We start from the raw sequence: 19,689 nt of genomic DNA on the forward strand, positions 1-19,689 counted from the left end.
TCTCCACTTTGGAAACAGATTCAGATTTCAGGCTCTGCAGTTTACAAGTAACAGTACTATATATAAGAAAAGACTTTTTTCACAATCTCGGCACCTCACCATTTGAATCACTCCTTAATGGAAACTAAACCTAATTTTGCCACAGAAACTGAACACTGCACAGATGTCTCCCAGCTGTAATCAACTCTCATCACAGACATCACATTTGATCAGACCAAGAGCTCTCACACAGAATAAAGCATAATCTTAGTTTCACGCCAATTAGTGGCTTTTGAGAATTTTTTTTCTGAAATGGGAGGAAAGCTGAAGAACACGATTGCTTGAAGTCCAATATCCCACGAGAATTTCAGGCTAGATCTTATGCAAACTCAGCCTGGTCCTGCAGACCGCGTGCTCACTAACAGCTGGAACACCAGAAACATATCTATTGCACGTCTTTGGTTTAGGTTCTTCCACTTACAGGAGTCCAAGCTCTGACAGTTCGTAACTACAAGCAAAGCAAGGCGCAGAACAGCACACAGAATGCACAGTCACTTCAAAAGCACATCCCAATGTGAACTAAAACTTCTACCACACACAAAACTTTATAAGCCTCTAAAAACTTCCCTTGATTCACAACTTAAGTTATTTTAAAACAAAACCCCAAAGTTCTCAGAAGAGTCATTCCCTTCAAAAGTTAACCACGTATAGCTGTATCAGCTACTACAATTTAAAACAAATATTTCAGGGGTTCTTCATTCCACGTGTATGTGAAATTTCCATACCTTGAGTTCAAAGGTTAAAAGACAGAATTTCATGCCCCAGCAAGAACGCATCCTGCTTGCCTAACGGACAGCGCCTATCTTGTTAAAGCCAAAGACAGCCAAGGTTAAAAATAAAATAACTCACCCTCAACTAATGCATGATGATCCTAAAAGGAATCAGTAACGGGGTTTGGACACCTCAGCAGTGAAGTGTATTTACTACCCTTGCAACTCAGGTCAGTTGGAATGAAGTTTTCAATAATGTACAGAAAGAATTCTGCTCTGAAAGTGGAACCAGTCAGCAAGCAGTGAATGACATCATTTTACTAACAGTGGAAGAGAACTATCTTACCTAAAGAAAACAACATACAGAATTGAATTGATTATAATGCACACATTCCAGGAAGAAATTGGCAACAAAACCACCAGTCTCTTGTTATGTAAGAAAACATTTTTTAGGCCTTTATTTACAAAAGCTTTAAAAAGAAATACCCTCTGTTATGCAAATTATTCGTTGTTTAAAAAGGACCACCCGGTTACATCATCGTAACTCAATGAAAAAAAGGTGTTTGGTGTTGTGTTTTTTTTCTGAAGTACAAGGTAAAACAGAGTAATTTGGCGAACATTTGGAGATTTTTCTACTATTGATTTCTGTGTTGAACACACACATACGCGCGCACGCACACACAGACACACAATGTCGCACATTCCATCATTTCAGGCTAGTATTTAGCTATTCAATACCAAAAATCCTTCCTGCACAACTGCTCTGTACACATGGCATGCAGAGTTAAGAACATCCTTTAGGGTCCTTTAAAACAATATATCTAAAATATATTGCTAAGATATACTCAAAAATAAACTAGCATTACACTCCTCAGGTAACTTTATTAGCTATAAGTTATTTATATTTCGTTGTTTCACAACAAATATCTGCAACAGCTGTCTTTGTATCGACTACAAAAGAGCATGATTTAATTGTCCTAATTTAATAATTCAATTAAATAGTATTTTTTTCAGATCTTTGGGCTTTATCTTTACCTAAACTGACTTTCAAAAATTATCAAATCATGTATTTAATAAATATGAATTCATAAAAAATATTCAGGGTATAACATTACTAGAATAAAAGCTAGAAGTTAATCAAGGGAAGTGCGCCATTACAAAATTCCTACTATTCCAATATCCTTCAAATCTTGGCTTAATGGCAAAATGCTAAAGCCAAAGCTGTTTTTTTCCTGAAGGGTGTAAAGCTGTTTTTTCAAGCTTCTTTCCCTCATCACAGAGCGGTTTTAAAGCAGCAGGCCAACCAGTAGTTGACATGTGCAGGATGTGTTTGACGACTGAACGCTAGTAAAATAACAGCAGTTACTATGATTTCAGTAGTTTCTTTTGCTCGAATAAATGCAGATTATGCAGCAAATAAGTCATGTTCTATGGGTTAAGATACCATGGAAATACAGTGTGAAGCTGCTGAGCTTGGAAGATGATTGTTTTCTATCTGAGGGCAAGAGAAAAAAAAACTTGAAATAAAGCAGAGGATTTGAGTCAGTCGCCCTCTAAAGTGCAAATCTGATGGTCCACAATCTTGAATAGCTAAAACGCCTGCATACTGGAAGGAACAGACATGAATAGGGAAGTTAGTTACAATCAGTGCGAGTTAATTTGGATAAGGGAGGGGAAAGAGGAAAAAAAACTAAGACCAAAGACCGATATAAGTAAGTTTACCATACTATTCATTTTGATTTAGCTTTCCCCTTCTCTCTGCCACACTGATCCTACACGTGCTTCTTTACAAATGGGCTAGTTATGACTCCAAAAGTAACCCATAAAATTATACATATCAATCAATATTAAGATCAAAATCTGTGATAGCAACAGTCAGGTTTAGTACATAGAAAGGCAGAAAAGAAAGTGTGCTGAGAAAGGGGGAAAAAAAAGCCTTATTGTCCAAGGGGTTCAACCAGAGATAAAACCTATATACAAGCATTTGGAGCTCAAAAAGATGGCCTTTCCTTTCATGTCATGACTGTTTGTTGGCTTCTTCTTCATAAGCATTTCCCGTGCCATTTTGTACATAAGATGACCCCGAACCAAGGCCGTATAAGTGGCCACAATATTTGGCATCGTCAATGTGATCTTCAAAGAACATCTAGAGTGTGAAAAGAAAGACATGAATTATTGCCAAAGAAAAGGCCAAGTTCAAAGAGAACTATAGAAAGGCTTAAAGACTTTTTAAAACTAAGTTTTTAACTTACACATACATTGCTAAACAATTAACTCAACTGAAAAGGCTTTAAAAAAGCACACTAAGCATAGTCATCTGTGCTGACTACTGCATCCTTACTTAGGAATGCTATATTTAGAAAGAATCTCTGAAAGTACTGAAAAAAATCATAATAATCCATTTTTGTTTATTTAAACAAATGATTTTCACTAAAACCCCAGAATTCTACTTCTATGAATAAGAGGCTTTGGGTAGACAAATTCAAGCAGGTAATTTACCATGTTACAACCTGCGTTTTAAAGAAATGATGATGGGTTTGAACCTTTTATCTAAGAAACTAACTAGAAAGTCAGTATTTTAGGTATGATTATCAGACACTTTCCCTTTATTTGCTTTGGATGTTGTTTCAAATTCAAGAGTAAAATACTAACGATACCATGCAGTTAGCAGCACCACGCTATGATGCTTGGATCATACCAGAAACAGAATCTCCTGCAGCCCATGACCTGCTCAACAATGCTAACAGTTTCAGGGGAGGCAGAACAGAGTGTTACGATGAGCAAAGCAGATTAAGCCACAGCACTTATTATTCACTGGTTATCTCATTAGCAGCTGTCAGAAACTTGTGGTCAGTTTCTCCTTTATACAAAAGGCCAGATCACAGGAGGTAGAAGCCTCAGCATCCAGTACTAAACCTCACTAAAAGAAGAAGTTTGCCGTTCGTCACCTGTTTTGATACGGTAAATGACACCAACCCCCTGACAGAATGCCACATTCGGATGTCCGAGCATTTGTCCAGTACAACTGCTTTCAAGACAAAGCCCCTTCATGAAAAATATCCTAGTATCTTCCTATTGTATGCAGACAAGTAGCAATGATATGCAAAGCTTGTAAGACTTAATTTCCACTTCTGTAAGACTTTAAATAACTGATATATAATTGTTTAGAATCTCAGTTAGTTTATCTGTGCTTATGTATGGTAAATTCAAGATGAACAATGCATGGGCATTCTCCACAGCAGGCTGTGAGTCAGTATTTAGTATAACCATACCAAAAGTGGCTAGCACAGACAGACCTGCTCTATCCCTGGCACTAGGCCTGTCACAAGCAGCAGCACACGCTGGCTGGGTATTACAACTGAGAAGCAGGTCTGCAAAAAGCAGCCTGAGTACAGCCACTCAGAAAGCAGGCTGGCTCTAGCAGCTCCACTGCAACAACCACCTAAGAAAGAAATTTTGCAGAACAGGAAAGGGGAAAAAAAAATAAATCCTTTTTCCATCATATGCCTGGCTTTGGGAAGCAATGCTCACAGCAACTAAGCAGGGAATCTGTAGGGCTAGTTCACACTTACTCTGGCAAAAACACAGTCTTGTATCTGTCAAGAAAGCAGAGATCCCTGAAGCCCCTTTAGGGACTTCTTCAAAATACATCAGACTTATCAGCCATCAGCAAAGTTACAACAAGTTACTACTACGGAGATAAAACCAATACATCCACCTACTTCTCGCATTTTGAAAAAGGCCATTCCTGTGAGTAAAGAATCAGATCCTGCCTGATGCTGTGGTCCTATCCTTTCCAGCTCTAACTGCTCAGCCACTTCCTGTAATCCACCCTGAAAGAGAAGACATTCGTTAACTACCGCAGAACTGAAATTTGAAAACTGATTATCAGTACTTGGGAAAACCCGTTACACCAGACATACAACTTCAGGTATATTTTAACATTTGCACAGAAGCAGGCACTATGCTAGACAGATACACAACTGGTGAATCCACATTTCAGTATCAAGAGCTGCATTAAAGTTCTGTGTCGGTGTTGCTTAAATAAAGCAACAAAACTACTACTGCTTCTTGTTCCAACCTGTCCAGTAAACAGATCTTGCTACTTAACAAAAAATCCTTTAAGGCATCAAAAGGACTGGCAATGCTGAAGAACAATACAAGGTGTTCCTGTAACATTTGAATGAAAGTTTAAAAGGTAAAAATAATGTTCTACAATCTCAAGTATTCAAGTACTTACAAATGAGGCGCTCAGTTAAAGTATTTAGGCTTCCTTTGAAATTGACTTTTCTCCCCACTTACCTTTCAACAATTAAGTTGAGGGTTTTTCACTTCCCTTTACAAAAAAAATGAGAGCATCCTTAAGTATCTAGGAAGCTACAGCGAATCCAGGAAAATGTTACACAGCAGGCATTTAGAAACAAGGAGGTAAAGTTTAAAAAAAGGAAAAGGAGGAAAAGAGCACCCACTCCATCTCTACAAGATGTTCCACGCCTCTTTAAAGTTTGTTTCATTAACTGCTGTAAGAGGGTATGGGGAAAAAAAAACATGCAAAAAAGAAAACTATCATCTTGTAGCTTGTTTTCTAATATAATAAAAGCCAAAGACAGTCACTTTTCTCTTAGAAATGTATATTTAATGGCCATATCACCTGCAGAATGAAGCCTACCTCTTACAAAAAGGATATAGGCATCTCACATGCAAAGAGGGAACCATTTACAACAGAAATTGTCTGGTTTGAATGTTGGCACATGGTTTAAAAGAACACACTATGAAGGTGCAGACATCACTACAAACCCAGCTGTTCTTAAAGGTAAAGCTTCTGCAGTTTTGAAACATTTCATTTTCCATTAATCTCAACTTCTGTGAAAAACTACCCCCGAACTGCATAGTGACTAAAAAAGTCTTTCATTTTAGTGCCCCAAAAATGGTAATAACCACTTGCAGAAGCAAACCTGTCAGAGAAGAGTTTGCTTTCACAGATATGTCTATCCTTCAACTGTGTTAAATTGTAAATGGGATCTTTGTAAGATGTGGGAATGCAATTTTCTACAACAGCTTTTTTATTTTTTTATATCTTTACATCATAAAGCCACTGGAAACAGACTAAAGCACATGGCACATGTTTTAAGGTCTACAGAGATCGAAACCAAAGATGAACCCCAGTGGTACTATAAGCTCTGCAAGCTAAAAGTGTCACAGAGTGGAAATGATTTTAAATAAAGACTACCTAGTATCTGAGACAACCTGTCCTCATACCCTTAACTTGTTTCAAGTGCAGGAAAGGAAGCAATAAGAGGCAAAAGTGTAACACTAAAAGTTAGAACTGACACAGTAATAAAAGTCAAGTCTGACCAGAAAGTCAAACTTAGCATTATGAAGATTTCCATGAATCTTAGGACAATAGCTTTGGGTTTGAGTGTTTGTTTCCTTTTAAAAATGGCAACTTCAGTAAAAACATTCCAAAGTAACATCAAGTAACCAACACTAGAAGCTGGTACAGGGACGTTTAGCTTTATTCTAGCTTGAACAGTATGAATATAGTTTGCGTAAGTTTGAGAATTAGTCTATACAGACAGTCTAGATAAAAAAAAAAATGCTTTCTATCTCCCAGTAATTAGCTCCCGATGTCCTCTGCTTTCTAACTCCCAGTAATTAGGTATTGGAGTTAGCAACAGCAGTTAAGCCTGCACCCTTTTCAAGGCACCATTTGCTGCTTCTAAACTCTCTCCTTTCTCAAGCTGCAACTTATCATCACGTTCTGCTAGCTGCACGACTACACCAGCTTCAAACAGCTTGGAAGAAAAAACACCCAATATTAGAAATCAACAGTATTTACACAGTGGCTGCATGCTCTGCAACGTAGACATGGTAATTCAAAATTCACAGGAACAGCAGCCTGCAGAAGATTGCTTTGAAAATAGCACCTTTAATGACGTGTATCTATATGTAAATATAGCATACATCACTTGTAGGAGAGACCGCTTCTTGGTCTGTAACTGCAGGAATTACAGAATAAAACTCAGTTGTGTCCACAGATTATTAGGCTACTGAAATTCTCTTTCAGGACTTCTGCACTCCAGATAGGAACATTTTACTCTTGGGGGAGAAGGACGGTAGAAAGGGATTCAAAAAAAAAAATGAAACTAAAATGATTCACAAGCTATGGATGAGATCCCATCTTCCAGTTGATGAATTAAATATATATATTTGTTCTTATAATGCAGTTTTATAACATTCCAGCTTTTCAGAGCATCAGCTTTCAAGAAAAGGGCCAACAAAAATGTACATAACCACATGACCACAGTCAACTGCATTTCAAACTCAGTTTTCATGGCAATGCTACGAGAGTTCATTGCTCTGTACAAACCCACATGTTAAAAGCAAGTTTCCGAAAAGGACTACCCACCTTTATTAGGGTTGCCGTTACTGTAAAAACATATGGAATTGACTACATAAAAAGACTTTTAGAGACCAAGCAAGAATTTAACCTGTACTACGCTAACGTCTCAAGTTAAGTCCCAACTGCATGGCACTGAAAGACACTCGTGTCCATCTGAGTAACATACTGTAAATTCATAACTACCTTAATCCCACAAGAACAGCTTCTAAATCCTCAAGCATATTTCTCTTCTCAAGGCCAAAATTCATTTTTGGATGTGTGGGGCATGGTGGAGGAGGCACAGGGGACAAATTACTGCAAGTCAGTGACTTCTGTATGAAAATAACTTAGACAAGTCAATAAAGGACAACTGCACAGCAGTTCAATTCTCTGCCATTTAATAGAGATTGAATGTGACATACTTTTGGAGAAAGAGCATGCATTTTTAGAGTCACAACGCGGAACATTTAGCAATGTGTTTCAGAAAGCTGCACTCAGTACAGTAGAAGTCCAACAATCATTTCATTGCTGGTGCTTAGAGGGGTAGGGTAGTCCACAGCCCTTCCCCTCCTCTCGTGACTAGTCTGCAGGTTAGAAGAAAGGATTAAGATTTACTGCAGGAAAGCTGACTATATATTTAACTCCGAAAAACCACCCTTGTTCTTAAGGTGTGCTGAAATAAGGCTCATGAAGGTTTTTCTTATCTTGCAAAATACATCCAGATCTCTAAACAATGCAAGTTGCATACAACTATGTTTATCTTAATTAAATGACAGGAAATACAGTCCCTTCTCCCCAAACCCACTTGGAACATCACCTCTGCAATGGTGGTATGGAATGTCACTCTGTCACCTTTCCCAGGTCACTAGAGTTAGACCATACATACTGTTCTTGACCACCAAACATATCAGGTACTTTACTTTCCTTTACTAGGAGTGAGAAAATGAGAAGGTTTTGTTGTTGTTGGGTTCATTGCCCCTACCCCTTTAAGGCACCTAAATGGTAACATTCATTTTTTTTTCCTCCAGTCTCTGTGGAGAAAAATCACTTCTAAAATGTTCTGTAATAACCAACCATTTGCCCAGCTGATTATACCAGTAACTGGACGAACACAGGTAAATAAACTTTTCTTACTAACTAGAAGGGAGATCTCCATTTCCAGCATCAATCTGGTTAACAAAAGGAATTGAACATCTTACTTTGCACACAACTAGGGTACTATTTAAAAGTGACATGCTATTTATCTCAAAGACACAGAGGACTGCAAACCCATGCAGATCACTAGGTTAGCATGATGAAGTGGAAAGCCATTCCTCAGGATCTAGTTGTACTACAGTCAGTGCTCTCTTTTTTCTTCGGATTCTTATTAAGAAAGCCTAAAAGATCGGGTTACTTTCCAAAAAAGCAGTAAGTCATGTATTGCCATAGATGAGCGACGCGCCTCATTCCAGCAGCAGTCCAGACTCTTACAGTTCTTTGGCAAGTAAAGTTGTTACCATATGTAGCATCTTTCACTTTGCTGTCTTCCCCTTCAACATAGTTTGTTTCCATTAATTCTCCAGTCCACTTAAGTCTCCAAATTTTATGATAGAGTAAGCCAATTAGCAGCCCCAATGGCCTGACACAAGAGATTAATTTCTAGTACTGCATGTTTTCCAGAAGTCACATGTTGCTCCTGAACATACGCTGTTCTTTATTTTTCCTTATTGGACCATTTTAAACATTCTTCGCTCGACTTCTCTTCCCAAGAGGCTTGCACAGCATCATGGTTGCAATGACCTTTGTGAAGACAACCACAGCCCTTTAATGGACTGCACAATGAGGAAATAACAGCGTGTAAAACCCATCAGTTCTTATGGCTCAGGGAGTGAAGGATTAATTCCAAACGTGGGTTTATCATCTGGCAACAAAGACTGGACATAGCTATAAACATAGTAGCATCGTGCTATTGTTTAGTAAGCAGTTATAAAAGTTATTGTGTGCTCCTGCCTGCCTCTACCCATAGCCTTTAATACTAAACACACAAAGTTCGAGAGAACAGCGCTGATTATTAACGGTATTATCAAAGAAAAAAAAAAACAACAAAAAAAACCAAACAAACAGAAGATAAGAATACAGAACATAAGTTTATATCAGTAAGTATCTCCCCCCAAAAAAGTTGGTTCTGAGCCGTTAAACAGATTACTTACCTTCAGATTTTTGCAACTCTTCATGAGATACTTTACATCATAGATGACAGGGAAAAACAATCGCAGTATCTCAAAGAAGTCCAGCTCTTCTTCAGGTAAATTAGAGTTGGTCAGGATTTTGATTAGATAGCCAAAGTCATATCCACTGCAAATTGACAAGAAAAACAATACAGTCAAATTACTTAAAAGCACCCTTTTCACTTCCAATATCAAGAGTTAAAAGGAAGGCATTTTGCCTATTTGCAATGCAATTTAGACTGACTCTTAAAAAAGACTAAGCCATAACGTAAATGGCCTCGTTACAGCTTCCAGAGAAAACATTTTTACTTAGTCTCAAGGAGGCCAAGTGAAGAAGAAAAAAAAATAAAAAAAAATAAAAAAAATCTGCCTGTAGGAGCTTCTCCAAACCCTGAAGCAAGGTAGTGCTGATGGAGCTTCATCTGGTAACAAGACCTTAAACCGAAAGCCTCCTAGCTGGTTCCCTGCACTGGAGTTCCTCTCTACAAGCGGAAAGAGAGGAAAAGACTTTTAGAGTTCTTCGAAATCCGAAGGAAGGATTAGCTTCCACAAGAGCCAACACATTTTTATGCCTGGAGGTAAGGTTCATCCTCAGCAGTGCAGAAGAGGGGGCTGTCTTTCAACTTTCCCAATTAAATCAGCATAGTTAGACAGCTGACAACTTTCAATACAAGTGAATGGGTGGCCACCATAGGCTCCAAATTCCCAGTTTACATTGTCATGTTTGTTCTTGGTTGAATGAGAATCATACTCAAAACCAGTAATTTTGCAACACGGACAAATCTTGACTGGGGCCTTTCAGCTTTGACTCTGAGGTGAGCAATACCAAAGACGCAAATCAGCAGAGAGCACTGTACTACTGACCCTGCAGATATTTAGCACCCACTTAGACCCGTGACTTCTGAGGGAGGCTTAAGGCCTTAGCTTACACGCTCATGGTAAAGAGGATTGGTTTTTGTATCTTTTGTATATGACAAAGATCTCTACATCTCCTTGATTTTACAAGTTTCTAGACCAAAAGTAGAAAGTCTTGAACACACAAGGAGTGACTGGACTGTTTCCTATGAGTCCATTAATACAAGATACAAACTACTGCAGCTCTCCCAAGGGGCTTTCCAATACGCTAAATAGGAATTTCAAGCTGAATGAATCCTGCACTGCATCTGGTGCTTTGAAGCTGGGCTGGCAGCATTCCACACTCTGCATCAGCAGCCACTGGCCAGGGAGCAAAGGAGCCAAAGACTTTCAGCCAAGTCTTACAATGTAAAAACTTGTAGCATACTTAGCAAAACAGCAGTTGGGAAGCTTGATTTTATTAGATCACCTATGGCAGCAGGGTTGGGAGGGGAAGAGAGGGAGGTCTGTATCAGCATAAAGCCTTTTCCTTGTTCTACAGAACAAGGAAACAGACATTAGCAAAACAGAGGCTGTTTAGAAGGATGCAGAAAAACAAAAAAAGAACACACCAACAACACACTCTTCAAGATTAAGGAGACTCTCAGTCCTCAAGAGACTAAGCTCTCTTCTCTAGTGAGCTTACTTATTAATGCACTGAATTCCTGACATCTGTCATCCTTGTGACTCTCAAACAAAACATCTGTATCAAAACTTTTTATGCAAAGAAAACAATACTTATGTCCCTCCTGTTCCAAAAAGTATTTGCCCTTCCAAAAAAAATATGACTGGATTACTGGAAAATGGATATTCTCAAACACTTCTGAATTCTATGAGGAAGGAAATACTGTAAGAAAAGCTAAAGGATTCATTTAGCGCTTGTATTGAGAGGGAGCAGGCTATCATAAGTTAGCAATTATGATGAATTATATATAAAGATATTTTTTTTCTGCTGGAGATTGTAGCAGACACATTCATCTTGGAATCTTCACACAGAAAGAGGGCACGGGATACATGAACAGTGGATTTATTTAACAGCCAGGATTACGCTTCTGTTATATAGCAGCATTCAATCGGATATCCATTCTTGGATCCTAAACATGGGCTAAGATTTAGCCAGCTCAACCAAATTCTCTTTCACATTCCTTAAGTTCCAGCTGCTTGCACTTAGTCCCATTGTGCTCATAAAAAGCAAACACAAAACTGTGCTTTACTGCTCACGATGCAGTATCAAGGCATTTACATAATCTTTTAGTACACTTTTAGGGCTTAACACGCTCCTATCACCCAAACTTACACAGACATATGAATGGTCACTGCAATTCAAGACTATGGTAATATTCAGTTCAAAACATTTTGAGTGGCCACTGCTAAATTGTTAACAGAAGTGTAGGAAAGTCCACAGTGAGCAATTATGTAATTACCTGCTCATTAGTGAAGTTTTCTTCTAATCGTCTAACAGACAATTAGCGGTTGGCTTATACCCTGGAGCACAGAAGCTTCCTTTCCTTAAAGAGCTTTCACCATTTCTAATATAATCACTTGAAGTTAGCAACTGCAGCTAGCCACAGTCCCTGGAGCTACACAGCACCATAAGCATGCTTACAACCACTGTTACTCAATCAATCTGGATGGCTCTAGGCAACAAGACCATCAAGAAAAGATCAAATGTGAATATTCCTTTCCCTTATTATCCAGAAAAACATAATCAGATAGCCAATTAGCAATGAACTTTACTCGAGCACAAACAGCCTCTGAAATAAACCAAAACCTGACAGGGCTGAAAAAGACTTCATTTTATAACTAGCTATAAATTCACTCAGAAACAAGCCAACAAATTAAGTTTTACTAGAAGCAGTTGGACACAAATGATTAATGAAATGCAATGGCTAGGAACTTTCCAACTTCCCCAAAACATTTGGGTTAACAGACATATATGCACTGTCTCCTGAGGTAGAACGAGAAGGCTGCACACAGGTGGACACTCAACACTTCGGCCTATCAGTAAGCCAAGCACCCAAAAACCAGCATTTGAGCCCTTGTGTTTTATAACTGGTTAGACCATGAGGCATCTACAGCTCTCTTAGCTGTGATAAGAATTAGGAACTCAGTGCTTGGCCTCCCTCTGATCAACCCAAGTACATTTTAACACACACACACACACAAAATAACAGTCTCTTATGAAGTTGCAGTATATAAGAACTGGTGAGAGTGCAAAAAGTTTCTTCACTCATGCCTGACAGAACCACAGATCCACACAGATTTGCCAATAGGTCAGGGTGCCAAAGCAGCTACATGAAACGCAGATGGAAAATATAAAGGGAAAGCTATTTCAGAAGCTAAGAGATGAGACAAAAAAATGCATGACTTCCAGGAAACTGAAGACTAGGAAGTGAAACACCACCAAAACACTACCTCTCACTCTGAGAGCCCCAGAAATTCGGCGGGCTGGTAGTAATTAAAACATTTTGAGGATCCAGAAGCAAGAGCATAGCCAGCAACTATCATGTGCAATCTTTACACTATTCAATAGACTACTGTATGGAAAATTACACGAAACAGATTTTCATCTAAGCTGTCATGACGTTAAAGCTTCCACTGATAAAAACACAAGCAATCTAAGGTATATTTATAAACGGCTGCTTGCTATTCTTTTGTGGCATATTTGGTGACCTATGGTCATTTCATAGCTACTTGAAGTCTTTGCATCCCCAGAATTTCACCCATTACTCCACGGTTTTGTGCTTAAGATACCATCAGCGTGCTTTGACAAGTAAGTGCAAAAGCCTCAAACACACTGACTTCAAACAGAGTTGCAGACAATCAGTGTTTGTCAAACATTTGCTGGAATTAGAACGTCTTAAGAGGATTTCTGAAGACATTTTCAGTGAAATCCACAAGAGAAACTCCTTTTAGCAGATGCAAATGAACTTCAACAAAGCTATCCCCAAAACATGATGCAAATTGCACTAATAAAAATGCCATTAGTGCAGTTTGCACTACACTTCCACATCTATAGTATTAGCCAGGAATCACACACAATCAATATAATTACATTTAAAAAAGAATACCTGGTGTAAAAATGTCGTGTTCTTTTGCTAGTATTAGCATAGCTTACACTGGTTCCTTGAGGTTAATAACCTACACTGGAGAAACAACGTTTTGCAGGTGTAGCTGCTTCTACATGGCAGCTTCTGTTCAAACACTTGTTACAGGCTTAATGTGAACCCCTGCTCTTCTCCTGAACCATCTCTTTCTTTTTTTTAAACTGCAGTCAAGTGTAAATCACAAATACACACATAATAATGGCTTTTAGAAGCTGAAAGAAATTTAATTCAACACTGATTCAGCATTTGTAGTTATTTTGACACGGTTCATAGCACTCTTGTTCCACTATTTTCCCCAAGGTGCTGCCATAGTAGCAAGATAGCAAAAGTAAGATTATTTTGGAGTCACACTGTGAGTCAAGACATCTATGACTGGAAGATGTAAGCAGATTAGGCAACAAGATCCTCTTTCAGTATGCTTAAAGTCAGTCTAGCTGAAATAATGTTTCTACTAAGCAAGCCAAAGCTATGAATTCTTCAGCATTCGGCAACAGTTTGAATGAAAAACCAGCATGTTTCTTTACAACGGCTGGCAGCAGTTGTTCAGCATGCACAGAAGGCTTACAACCTCTTTGGAAATTGTTACTGTTTAGCAATTCCAGAAAAACGAATCTCAGGTACTAGCAGCACCATACAAAATTCCTTTTCTTCTGTTATTTTCCGCAATCCTTTGAACCTTTCTACTTCTTAGCATAAAGCCACAAAGTTACATACAGAGCACCATGGCTTTGCTAGGTGTCAAAATGTATATCACCTGCCTTTCTAGGCATCCAGGAAGCAAAAGCCTCTTGTTCTTTTAAGTCTGTATTCACGTGGAGTTGGGGAGGGGGCTGTTACTGTTTTTTGGGTGTTTGTTTTTGTTTTTTTCTCCCCTTTCCACCAGGGAAAGTGGAGAATCACTTTCCTTGTAATGTGCAGCTTTCTACCATTACCTTACATTCCTTGCTAAAGCAATCAGTATTTTTCGGTTGCTTAATGACTTACATACTTCTGATTTCACATGCATTTCTCCTGCCCAAGGCTTAATTATTTAGGATGAAGAATTTGGTGGGTTGGTTCTTCTGCCCTTAATTTTGTCATCTACGGATTACCACCCACCAATGTGGCACGCGCGATAAACAAGAATATGACTCTAAAGAAACTACCAGTTTAAGCTGTAACATTTGTTCTACCTTTGTTGACGTGTTTAGCAGCCAGCATTTAACATGTCAACTTACACACATTACACAGCAATGAGCCTCTAAAGCCACTGCTGCCTGCAAAAAGTGCAAATTATCTCTGGCATGTACAATGACTATTGCGTGAGTTTTTTTAAGTCTTAAATCTTACCAACACCAGAAAACCTTTTATATCTTAAAAGATCCGCAGCTATTTAGCATTGTCATTTGTATTTCTACTTGGAAAACAGGTTCCCGCAATGGAAGGAATGGTAAAACATATCCATTGCTGCAGACAGAATTAAGACTTACAAGGGTTCTTCTAAATCGAAGGATTTTCATCTACCAAGACTCCCAGGAGATCTATAACAAATTTAAAAGTGCTTTATAAAACTCTTCACTAATAATTCTGAGGTCTCTCCCATGAGACAAACCATATTTGCTAAAGAACTGCTTACAAGTAGTTTGCTTTTATCACTGTTACCATTATTACTTACACCTGCCATAGGAAAAGATACAATGCCACCTGCTGGCTTAGGAGTTTAATGTATTTTGAGTTTAGTTTTCTGGTTAGAATGTAATCAGCTATGAAAACAAAATATCACTACCACCCTGTATGCTCTGTTCTTTTAATACACGACAGCGCCATAGCAGAAATACATTTCTCAGACTTACCCAACAAGATAGACACGATATAAACTAGCAGATGTATACCACGTAAGACACCAGATCCGAAATCCAAGCTCTAGAATTCATCAATCAACACAGACGACTCAAATACTTAACACGCAAAATTTACCTGTGAAATGAAAGCCACTTGACTCCTTCGCAAAGTACAACTCCTGATGTCATAAGCAGTTCTGCGAAGTATTGTGTCTCAATTCCTTCTTCCTCATGCTTTTTAAACTGGATTCCAGATGTTGTTAACAGCTCAATAGAGTCTTGCGCATACATATCTTCTCTAAAAACAGAAGAGAAGTAAATTTTCAAAACGTACAGACCTCAGTGACTATAAACGCGGCAACGTTTTTTCGTATTCACTCCACAGACTTTAATAGGGGAAGCAACTTGGCTTTATTCCATGTTTATTACAAAAACAACCATTTTCACAGCTTTTGTTAATCTTCAGTAGCAGTTCGTCATTCCTAGCACCTCTGTTCTTGTCTCCTTCACAACAGCCTACTTCCTGCTCCGCTTCCTATCACCTGAACTCCCCTTTTGCGAACTCCACACAGAAAAGCATGTGTATGAATACCGGTATTTTACCCAACAACATCTGTTACTTAAACTGTAACAAAATACATATAATAGTTGAGGCACTAACATCTGTTAAGTTCTAGAACTACGAGCAGTACACTCCAGATCCCAGGTGCTGTATTTTCCACCCCTGCCTTGTCATCCGTGACTTAAGCTTACAAAAATATTGAGACACATGGTCATAAAAACTTTTCTCACTACAACTAGGAATTAAATACTTGCCCTATCAAGCCAGCCCTTAAAGTTCAGGTAGCCTACCATTTTCGCTCTAAACCATCAACTTCAACTTTTCTTTAATAGCCAGGTCTGGGACCTATAGCTTTACAGGAGAGGGAAAAAAAATCCTTTATGCCGCCTTGCTTAATCCCTTTTATCACTGTATTTGTTCCATTTGTCACTAGCATTTTTGCGAACTCTTACGTATTTTGTGACAAAACGGATAGAGCTTTTTTTCTCTCTGAAGTATAAACTAAAACATGAGAAATACACGGAATGCTTAACTGAAAAAAAAAATAAAAATCAAAGGTGGCTCTTCTTAGACAATATTCATATTGCTGTCCACAACAGCCTATTCTGCAAAGTCTCTTCAGTGTACAGATTTTAATGAAAAAAATACTCAAAAATAAAACAGACAAGGCAACCCAATATATCAAACTTGACTATTACATTCAGTTGTAGGCTTCATACTTCCTAATAGCAAGTCATCATTCATCAGAACACAGAGACACATTCTCGAGAGGTGTTGTATCTTTTTTCCTCCCTCTCACACAGCTGCTCATTAGCTCTCCAGCTTTAAGGCATCAGCTTCCTAACACCTGTCCATTTCCATAACACATTAAAGAACCCATCCAAAACAAACATGCCTATATGCCTATTTTTTTTAAAAAAAAAGTTTATTCTTGTTTGTTGCTCTGCATTAATCAGATGGATAGTTATTTTACAGAAATGTTTATGCTCTTTAAAAATACATAGTGACAAGGCTTAGCTGGAATGACAAAAAAAAATAAATCTGCCTTCTTCTAGGAAGAGTCAACAGCTGTTTTGCTTTGGGAGCAGAACACTTGGCATGGTGCCACTTCCCAAAGGGAAGTTTAGCAACAGACAAAAGTCATTTCTCCATTCCTGTTCTAAATATCCATATTTCACGCAGCTCTTATCTAGCTTACCACTGTATTAAATTCGCCCCTTCAATGAACGAACAACAAGTCAGTTAGATGACTATCTAGATCCGCCCACACTAAACTTTCTTATCTATGCGGCATCTGGAACAAATGGATGGAAAACTACATTTGTTTTCAATTGCTTGACATTACTAGACCTTTGAAACACGGAAAATTAATAAAACATAACCCAGGCTCTTCTTCCCAGATCACAGTTTGGAAGCTATTAATCCATTCCTCCTCCTCTTTCTCCTGTACTCAGCAGGATTAGCATATTCTTCCAAGAGGTAACTTCCATCCAGCAAGTTATATGGCCAAGCAAGTTGAGATAACAAAATATCAAATCTGTTTCCTTTCCTGCTTCAAACAAAACTAAAAACAGCATGTTATTCCTCAGACCAAACATATCTGTGACAAGACACAGCACTGCTTGTTTAGAAAAGCAAGAAGATCAAGAGGGGCAGCAGCAGACTTTCTTCATAAGAATCACGATTACTTTGAAAAGAATCTTTTTATCTGCCGGTTCTCTAAACTTCCTTTGTAGGCTGCAATTTTAACTCATGTATATCAAGCTTTCCAGTGATCGGCCTGTAATGCTGCCAAAAATCCCCAAGCCTTCAACACATTTAAATTTGAGAAGCATTTGCTCTGATACTTATATCAGGCCATATGAGAACCCGTCAGACCAATTATGTTTACTTAGGAAAAGAGTCAAGATACTGTTTTAGCTGCTTTAGTAACCTTGTCAACTGCTGCTAGATATAATTAGACTCCACATATGTGTCTCATCCCACTGGGAAAGTCACATTCATACTTATACGTTTATCACTGATAAAAAGCATGTTCTGAAATGAAGTCACAATACTACTCCGACCGACAGGAAAACTAAGCTTGTTTTTTAAACACCACGTCACACACACAAAAAAAAGAATCTGGAGCAGAAATCTCTGCAAGCATTATGCTGTGAAATCAAGAATCCCCTTTCAACCCACTATAGAATTAAACAGAGTAAGGAATAGCAATGTTTGTTTACAAAACACAAGAAAAGCTGCTACATTATTAAAAACAACATGCCACTTCTATAACAACTGGTAGGAGTCAAACTATGTTTAGGAAGAAGTACTTTGAAATGCTAAATATGAAAATGCAGAGCTAACTTTTGCACAGAACATAAATGCATCATTTAAAAACATTTGTTGAAACGGCTTAGCGTTTCTGAATAAGCTACTAACGGCAAGATAGAGAGCACACGAATGAGGCAAGAAAGCATACGTTTGGCTGACATAAGATCTCCTTGCACAAAGCTTCCCAATCGGTAGATAACAATAGTTGAAACTTTTACAGCCTGTAGTGCATTTTCAGTATCAGTAAGTCAGAAACATGCATCTAATTATGTAATTAGAGATTTAACACTTACGTTAAATTAAATTTAAAATTAAATTGCCAAGTTGAAGTTCCTGGAGGGTATTCCCCTTGCTCATTCATAAATGTCAGTCCTAGTTGAATTATTTTTAGCAAGTCAACATTACAGCGTAATAATTGGTACTGATAGTCTGCATTGCTTCTGAATTCTCCAATAGGCCTTGCAACTACTCCTGGAAATTCTGTGTCCTGTAAGAACAGAAGGCAAACTTTAACAAGAGACACCCATAAAAACTCACAGTGCTCAGTTTTAGTAAAGCATATCTCAAGCCTCAAACAATTTCACGGCTAAAGAACACTGTGAGTAAGCATAGCTTTCGGAGGTAATAGATCAGAATCTTAACGTTTAAGCATTAATTCATCATTAAAATTCCATTGTTTTTTTCCAAGACAGATTGATAAATGACTTCAGTAAGGTACAATTTACTAACATCAAATGAAATCGTTGTGGTTTTTACATCAACTTCCTAGACAAACAGCACGTGCCCGCTTACCATAGCTACATAGTTATACTTCCGTATAACTTGGCGGATCTTCTTCATTTCTTCGTCCAAGTTACAAGCCCAAACTTCGCAGATTCTTTGGCTATGGTCTACGGTAGCTGCTGGCATAGTGGGGGGCTTTAGAGACCATACATCAAAAGGTACACTTGACTGAGGATCAGTGTCATAAAGAGGACCTTATTTCCCCCTTTTTTTTTTTTTTTTTTTTACCTAAGAGACAAATAAAGCGTTAGGTTTTTATTTCTTAGTTACGGGAAGAAGAAAAGCTCAGAGATACGGACGAGGTTTGCTCGCCGATGGTTCGTAAAAGCGGCATGGCTCGGCCCCCAACCCCCCGCAGCTTTCCGATGCACGCGGTGAGGCGCAGCAGCAGACCCCCGGAGCAGCAAGGGGCACAAACGAAGCCTCCCGGCCGCGGCCCAACGCCCCGAAGGGGCGCCCCGGGGATCGGAGGGGCGCCCGACCCCCCCCTCACGCGACCAGCCGCGGGGCCGCCGTTAGGGCCGGAGCAGGCCGCGCACCGGGCCCGGCTCCTCCCCACCACCCCCGGGCCCTACCGAGGGCCCCGAACTCCCCCTCCGGGGCAGCGCAGCGAGGCCGGCGGCCGGCCCGGGGCCTCCCTCCCGCTCCCGGGGGCGGCCTCGGAGAGGCCTCCCCACCTCCACGGCTTCCCCCCGCGGGGGGGCCCGCACTCACCCTCACCCTCGGGGCCGTCTTCCGGGAGGGGGCCGGGCCGGGCCAGGCCAGGCCAGGCCGGGCCGGGTGCTGCGAGGCCCCGCGGCGGCCCCGCCGGCCCGGAGCCGCGAGTGGGCGCGCAGCAGGCACAGAGCGCCGCCCCCGCCGCACAAAGC

General features: G+C 39.4%; 1 protein-coding gene across 2 annotated transcripts; it reads right to left on the bottom strand.

The window, feature by feature from the left end:
- Positions 1-1,179: 1,179 nt before the first annotated feature.
- CNOT7 (CCR4-NOT transcription complex subunit 7) lies at positions 1,180-19,672 on the bottom strand. Of its 2 annotated transcripts, none has more exons than XM_080589575.1 (7): positions 19,535-19,672; positions 18,830-19,048; positions 18,331-18,524; positions 15,296-15,457; positions 9,321-9,465; positions 4,472-4,582; positions 1,180-2,895 (listed from the first exon to the last, which is right to left on the bottom strand). In XM_080589575.1, exons 2-7 carry the CDS (start codon positions 18,944-18,946, stop codon positions 2,767-2,769), a joined length of 858 nt encoding a protein of 285 aa, XP_080445701.1. In that variant the 5' UTR covers positions 18,947-19,048; positions 19,535-19,672; the 3' UTR covers positions 1,180-2,766. The 2 variants fall into 2 exon arrangements, with proteins under 2 accessions (XP_080445701.1, XP_080445702.1); XM_080589576.1 differs by having other exon boundaries at positions 19,541-19,671.
- Between the last annotated feature and the right edge of the window lie 17 nt (positions 19,673-19,689).

The sequence above is a fragment of the Anser brachyrhynchus genome (assembly GCF_964034855.1).
Source record: "Anser brachyrhynchus genome assembly, chromosome: 4".
NCBI classification, from domain to species: Eukaryota; Metazoa; Chordata; class Aves; order Anseriformes; family Anatidae; genus Anser; species Anser brachyrhynchus.

Coding starts and splice junctions, on each gene's coding strand:
- CNOT7 (XM_080589575.1), bottom strand. CDS start 18,946: ATGCCAGCAGCTACCGTAGACCATAGCCAAAGAATCTGCGAAGTTTGG. Junction 18,525..18,829: donor AGTATAACTATGTAGCTATG/GTAAGCGGGCAC, acceptor CTGTTCTTACAG/GACACAGAATTTCCAGGAGT. Junction 4,583..9,320: donor AGAGTTGCAAAAATCTGAAG/GTAAGTAATCTG, acceptor CTTCTCTTTCAG/GGTGGATTACAGGAAGTGGC.